The sequence below is a fragment of the Poeciliopsis prolifica genome, unplaced genomic scaffold (genome assembly GCF_027474105.1).
Source record: "Poeciliopsis prolifica strain line A6 unplaced genomic scaffold, Auburn_PproV2 SCAFFOLD002, whole genome shotgun sequence".
In the NCBI taxonomy this organism is placed as follows: domain Eukaryota; kingdom Metazoa; phylum Chordata; class Actinopteri; order Cyprinodontiformes; family Poeciliidae; genus Poeciliopsis; species Poeciliopsis prolifica.
The window spans coordinates 6,918,966-6,926,563 of record NW_026562377.1 but is presented as its reverse complement, the minus strand read 5'-3'; the positions used below and the strand labels follow the sequence as shown (position 1 = coordinate 6,926,563).

Sequence of the window (7,598 nt, the reverse complement as noted above, 5' to 3'; positions counted from 1 at the left end):
ATAGCTATTACCAAAGAAATTGTTAGAAAGTTAAAAAACAATCGAAAAGGTGTCCCACACAAGACCAAATCTGAGAAAACAACTGTCATACATAATGAAGAGAATAGAAGAAGAAAAAAATGTAACACATTGTTCCAGTCAGATTAAACCAAAATTATGTTTTTTGGCCTACAAGTAAAATAAGTGTGGAAGAAACTAACCACCCACACCTTCTCCACAGTGAAACATGGTGGGGGCAGCATAATGCTGGGGGATTGTTTTTCTTCAGTACAGATAGGGAAGCTGATAAAAGATAATAGCAAGAAGAATGGAGACAAATTAATCCTGAAATTAGACCAGTGTGAGGACGTAAAAGACTTGAGAGTGCAGCGTATGTTAACCTTCCATCAGCACGGCAAACCTAAACCTGCAACCGGAGCTGCAATGGAAACGTTCAGATCTAATAATATTCATGTGATAGAATGTGCCAGAAAACCCCCAGATAGAAATCAAATTCAGAATTAGCGCCGAGACTTGAAAACAGAAGCTCTCCATTCACTCCTACTCAGGATGGACTATTTTTTCAAAGTAGAATCAGCAGAAATTTGAGTGCAAATTTAGCACGTAAACTAAATAATAAAAGCTCAACTTGCAGCAGTAAACGCAGCAAAAGGTGGTTGTCATTATCCTGGATGTTAGGGTTTTGGGTTTCATTTGTGTTTGTGCTTTCATCACTTTCTGGTTATTTATGTTTGTGGTCCTAAAACAGATCTTGTCATGTTTGGTTTCATTATTATGGCTTTAAAGATCTTGCTGTGTCTGTTCATTTTTTATTTAGTTTCCTGGGGTTTTTCTTATATTCCGATTCTTCTATTTATTTCTCTTGGCTTATTCATCAGGCTTTTTGCCCTTTTGGTTGTTGATCCTTTTAATTCATCCTTTTGGTTTCTCTCCATGTTTGAAATCAACCACCTGCATATTGGCAGCAATCACACTCCTTAGATTTTAAGTTTCTCTGTTTGCGTTTCTCACTGCTGGATTCTCCACCATCACTGCTGGTCACCATTTCCAGTTTTCTGTAAGTTTTTCTTGTTTAATTAAGTTATTCTATTACTGGCAGAGAAGTTTCTGCATTTGGGTTCTCAATAAATCAAAAATATTATCATGATTCTCCAAACTGTTAACTTAAAAGGGTTGAATACAAATGAACTCCACACTTTTCCTTTTTATTTTTACTTGAAAAAAACCTTCATAAACCATGAAAAATGTTTCTTCCACCTCCCAATTGTATATGGCTTTTTGCTGACCTCAATGCAATACACAGAAGTTTGATGTAACATGACAAAAAGAGAAAGAAAAGTGAAAATTATTCCACAATAAGTGGAATATTGGCCAACATATTTGGTGTGTATTGGTGTTTCTGATGATGGCATTTGACAAAATGTAATGTTTGTTCCTCGTTTGTCAAATTGGTGACTCTATAATATTGTTAAGAATTTATTTTTGTGTTTTTATCATGTAAAGCATGTTGAAGTACCATGTTGCTGAAATGTGCGATGCAAATAAACTTGATATCTGCTATATGTGAATGTTATTTCACAATTGTTTCATGATTAGATCACTGAAGGCCTTTAAACATTGGCAGAAGGTAATTGTTATTGTTTTTAACCCCCCATAAAATATGTATTTCAACATCCTCTATTCTTCTACTGTTTAACAGTTTAAAGATTGTTTTTTTTAACCGCATATTTAGTGCCATATTTATTCATGAGCAACATCTACAAAAGAGGCAAATACGGTCGTTGTAAAAGGTCATGTTTTTATCTTTTCCGTGCATTTTGTTTGTATTCTGTGTTATTCTCAAAGGGGAAACAATGAGAAACACTGCGGTGTGTGTGTGTGTGTGTGTGTGTGTGTGTGTGTGACATAAATACATCGTTTCCCAGCTACCGCCTGCAGGCCCAGCACCCCCACTGTACTCTGAGAAACAGCTTTTATACCAAAGTATCTCTCCCCTGTTGGTTACCCTTCCTCTCCCCCTTCCCCAGACACACACATCCACCTCCATTTCCGCCTGAGATGTGACATCACAGGGTGTACCATGTGATCCGCCCGCACAAAGCTTTGCAGCGATGGATGGGCCTACCTGTGACGCACAGACCTGCCCAATGCAAGCTGAAATTTAAAGAGGAAAACAAGGGCCTTTATTCCATCACTTTGGAGTGAATATTGATTATCTGTGGAATATGGTGCAGATATTTACAAAGACCTGATGTAGATAGTTTGAAATACCCAGATGAGGTTTACCACAGAGGGTTTAAAATTCACCCATGTTGTTAAATACAGAAATTAAAAGTGAATGCAGTTTTGGTTCCATACTAGAAAGTGAAATTATGTCACTCCGAAACAGAGATGTGGAAAAAACAAATACATTTCAGTGTTGTGACTGTTGGATCTGAGACCAAATCTTAGCCAGAAACCAAAACAACAGCGCAGTTCATTGACCAGAGGAAATGTCGAAACCAAACCAGGCTCAACTTCCCCGAATGCTGACGTCTAGAAACAGACCGGGGGGCCTAAAAGAGAAGTGAGCAGCCTTGTCTGGGTGAACTCCATCAATGTTAATATGTCACAATTAGCAACTTTTCCAATGCAGCACAGCTTTCTTTTGTGTAATAAAACATTTGTGGATCCCTAAATGTATTACTATCTTTTTTTACATCAAAATGAAAACGTTAAACATACCCTCACACTTATAAACTGTTAAGCTCAAATTAATTTGAGTTTTTTGTATTATTTTATTTTTCTGGATGTGAATTAAACTGATTTAATTTTGCTTTTCAGCATTAGCATACTTTATGGATGCGTTTCTTATTACAGAGATTACAAACCTGTTTTGAATGTTTAATTTGTTCTACAATCAAGGCGTGTGAGTGCACATTTTCACGACAGCATCAAACCGCAGCGAGTTTGTTCACTGTTTGTACTTTATTCCCCTTTACCATGGCAACAGAGGCGATCATCAAAAATCGTCTATGACAAACACATGCGCAGCTCCGGAGAAAAGGCCGTGCGCTGCAAACCCAGGGAAACGCGGCTTTAAATTAACTCAGCAAGAAGGTCACCTTTAATTTTAGCCATTTTAAACCGTTCTTATGTTTGATGTAAGAAAGTTCAGAGGAAGAATATACACGTTTTACCTGTTAACAGGTACAGAACAGGGCGTGGCCAGTTTACAGGTTGAGTTTGTCAAGTTAAAATACTATGAAGGCGATGCTTTAAAACTAAATTTATATTGTGATTAATGTCCTTTTTATAAAACTACATCTCAGAATTATGGGATGTTTTAAAATAGGTTTAAAAGTAAATTCAACATAGGTTGCAGTGTGTAAAGAAAATAAACAATGAATATTAAACGGGGTGTAAGACAGCAATAAAAGTAAAGTCTTCTTCCTGTAAGAAGACTGATGAGTTTGCATGTTTTAGTGTGTAACTGACTGAGCAGCTAGTTGCCCTTAGGGCAAAATAATGTGAACTGAGCAAACCAGTTCAGATGGTAGTATAAACAGCCACAATATGCAGTAGACATACACTATAAAAAGGCACAAATATTGCTTTTCACACTGTCTGACACTAAACCGAACTAAACCTTTTCTGCTTTTGCTTTTTAATTACCAAAACACTGATTCTATCCTGTGATTCTAATGTGAGGTTATTTTAAAAATGAAAGAAAAATATTAATTATGCATACTGCTGTACAGGCACTCTGTATCGTAACACAAGATGTGAAAAAACATACAAAACACACCCGAAAAATCCGCTAAGTATTGTCTGGTTTTGAAAATACCTCCAGAGTGAGACCTCTGTCGTTTTTCCTTCTCTGTTCAGGCTGTTTCTGTCTGTAGTCACACAACGTTGTGGGGAGAAGGTGGTTTTTTTGTCCAATGCGCGTGCTGTGACGTGACATAATGGAACGTAACCGTGTAAAAGCGCTCGAGGCGGCGCGCGCAGCGAACATTCTGCTTCAGATGATTAGGCTGACGGACGGCAGCTCCAGGCTCAGCGAGGACCAGACAGCCGTTTACCCGCCGACACATCTCACACCGCCGCTCATTTCTGAGGGTATGGACAGGACACCGCTCTGAAGAAGTGTCGAGCAGGCCACCATTATCAGCGAACACTCGGAAATAATGATGAAGAAGGACATCAATCTGACCCTGGTGGACGACGCAGACCTCAAACCGCATCTCCGCGACGCCGAGAGCCTCCTCAACTCCCCCGATCTGGGTCTGCTCAAGCTGGCGTCTCCTGAGCTGGAGCGGCTCATCATCCAGTCCAACGGACTGGTCACCACGACGCCGACCAGCTCCCAGTTCCTCTACCCGAAGACGGTGACGGACGAGCAGGAGTTCGCCGAGGGCTTCGTGAAGGCGCTGGAGGACCTCCACAAGCAGAACCAGCTGAACGGAACCGCCCCGGCTAACGGCGGCCTGGACCTCGGGGCGAACATCCCCCCAGTGACGGTACAGCCGGACCTACCGGTGTACACGAACCTGAACAGCTACGGCAGCGGGCCGCTGGGAACCACTGTCAATTACTCCACGGACACGGTTCCCTTCCCGCCCCCTCCGTCACATCACCTGGTGGCAGCCCCGCTCCAGTCGGAGCTCTCCCGGGTCCAGCCGCCGAAGGAGGAGCCCCAGACGGTACCGGACGTCCAGAGCTTCGGGGAGAGCCCGCCGCTCTCGCCCGTCGACATGGACTCACAGGAGCGGATCAAAGCCGAGCGGAAGCGGCTCAGAAACCGGATCGCCGCCTCCAAATGTCGCAGGCGCAAACTGGAGCGGATCTCCCGGCTGGAGGACAAGGTGAAGACGCTGAAAACCCAGAACACCGACCTGGCTTCCACCGCCAGCCTACTGAGAGAGCAGGTGGCCCAGTTAAAGCAGAAGGTCCTCACCCACGTCAACAGCGGCTGCCAGATGTTACCGCACGAAGTCCAGGTGCACTGATTGCAGAACCGGACCGGAACCGCCGAACAGCTAATAAGCTCCACAGACTTAAAACGTGTTGGTTCTTCTGTATCGTATGTAGCCCCCGATGATGCGCCCTATTCTGCCAGGCGACGTCAGCCGGCCATCACCGAGCCGGCCCGAGGAACATGCGAATCAAGCAGCTGTTAAAGAACACTTAATCTATAGGTCTTAAATTTGAGTCTGTTTATTGTGAGTTGACTCATTTTAAACATTTCAAATGGTTTAAAATTTAATTTGAGACTCAAAAGAACTGGCTAATGTTCTAGTTGTAAATACTCAAAGAAAATATTAACGTATTCACTACTTAAAGCTGCAGTGTAACTTTTATTTTAAAAAATTACTTATACATATTTGATGAAGATGCCACTATGTCATGACAGCATGGTATGATAAGCTAATCAGAAACTGAGCTCCTAGAAACAACCAATCAGAGCCAAGATTTAGCGCCGTCAATCACCCTCTATAAACTAGCTAGCATGACCTGTTGTGAAAGCTCCAGCTGGTTAAAATGGCTGCCAATGATAGTTGATAAACAGTTTTCCTGTTATGATAAGTTGTTTCACGTCCATTACCAAATATATAAGGTTGATTATCAACCCTAAAACCCTCCTGGCTCAGATTGGCTGCTTTTGGTCAGGAGAGGACAGACGGCAATAGTAGGACAGGTAAGATCTTTTCACTGTTTATCTGTCTTATACCAAACTGTAACAACATGGTGACAGTTTTAACAAATATGTAAATAAAAATAAAAAAGTTTTTCCAAAAGCTACATACTGCAGCTTTAAATCTACCAGGTTAAGCTTTTTTCTTGTTTGTGTCTGAGGTGGGCTCGCATTTCATGCACAGAGTAACTGTTTGCTAACTAATTTAAGCAAATTTTCTGTGGTTGCTTTTAAGCTTTGGCCCTTTATTTTTGATTTTAAACCAAATCTGAATGGGAACTCTTAGCGTTTCCTGGGGGGCGTAACAGGAAGTCGGCATCTGAATCGAATTGCACTTGGGCTGATGGCTAATACTAAGTAGGATTGGTGAAACGTAAGCATACGAGGTAGAAAATAACTCAACAAAATGAACTTTAACAGTGTTATTGGTCAGACAAAAGGGTATAATGTTATCCCTAGCTTTTCCTTTAAATGCATATCCCTACCTGTAAGACTAATTTATTCGATTCCAGCCAGAACAAAGATGCCTTCTGTCTAATTTGGAATCCTGTTCTACCTCGTATGTGTTTGCTATTGGGAAGAAAGGGAAATCTTTTAATGGTTTCTCCATTTCCATTTCTTTAAAGTGTTTACTTTGACTGTATACAGTCTCAAAGCTGGACCAAACGGATATTTCTACGCAATTATGCACATTTACCCTCATCATAAAGGAGGTGGTTGTAAGAAAATAGTAAACTTTCGGTTGGTATGAGATAATCTCAGTATATAATCTATTTACTCTGTATTTCTGTAGGGAAATGTTTGCATGTATTGGACAAACTCGAATGTTGCCCTGATCTGTGTGGAATGGGGCACAAGTTTCTCTTGTTTTTATCTTATTTACCTTTACATGTGTGTATTTTGTCTATTTTTTTACTCAGGTGTGTCTATTTCAGCGTGTTTTGTTTAAAAATAAAAAAAAAAATGTGAAAAGGCGTAACCTTTCTGTTGCCACCACCTGTAGCTTACGGTTAGTTTTGGCTCGATGCTGTGGTGTTTTCAATTAAAATGCTGCTCAGCAATCAACACTTTGCTCCGTGTTTGGTCATTTTTTTAATGTTTGTGCTGAACAATATGACTGGTGTTTTTCTTTTTGAGCCTAATGAAAAAACTGATACATACATGGAAATTTCCTTAAAATTTCTTCATATTCTGTTTTCTCTTTTATGAGAATAAATGAAATCGATAGACCAGACCTCAACTAGAAAAACCCTAAATGGTGCATCTTCATGTAAAAACACATTTAACTCCTAATAAAATGATTTTTAAAGCACAAAGTGACACCTTCACTTGGAAAATCCTAATATTAGGACAGTTATCACTCCTGATAATTGTTCAGTTAATGGCTGCTCCTTTAATGAATTCTTTATTAGTGAAATGTGCATTATATAATATATCTGAAAAATTCATACTTCATTTTCAGACAGATGTTTTACTCCCCCTGGTGGATAAATGTTGAAACTACAAAATTACAAAAGATTTAATTAGACTAATTAATCGAAATGTTATTACGCAAAGCAGCATGGAGGGATCAATTTGATTAAAGATCAATTCATAAAAACTTTTTAATCAAGCACGGTCTTGCTATATTTGGATCACCCTCTTGTACAGAAACTTTTTTCTCATGTTAAATTGATATTTCATGGACTAAAGATGACTGATTTGTTTTATATTGAACTTATTTTAAATTTAGGACTAAGTGTGAATGTAAAACATTTGAGAAAGAGGTTTATAATGTCAATGGGACATTCCTGGTTAAATAAAGGTGAAATATGGAACAAAAACTGAAATTTTCAAACGTGAGTCTGAGATCAATTGGCAAAGAACATTCAGCATTTAATGTTTAAAAATGTTCCCCTTTGATGCAGGTGTTTATTTTAAA

General features: G+C 39.8%; 1 protein-coding gene across 1 annotated transcript; it reads left to right on the top strand.

Moving 5' to 3' along the window:
• Positions 1–4,012: 4,012 nt before the first annotated feature.
• jund (JunD proto-oncogene, AP-1 transcription factor subunit) lies at positions 4,013–6,742 on the top strand. The gene has a single exon (XM_055056904.1). It carries the CDS (start codon positions 4,170–4,172, stop codon positions 4,989–4,991), a length of 822 nt encoding a protein of 273 aa, XP_054912879.1. The 5' UTR covers positions 4,013–4,169; the 3' UTR covers positions 4,992–6,742.
• The last annotated feature ends 856 nt before the right edge of the window (positions 6,743–7,598 follow it).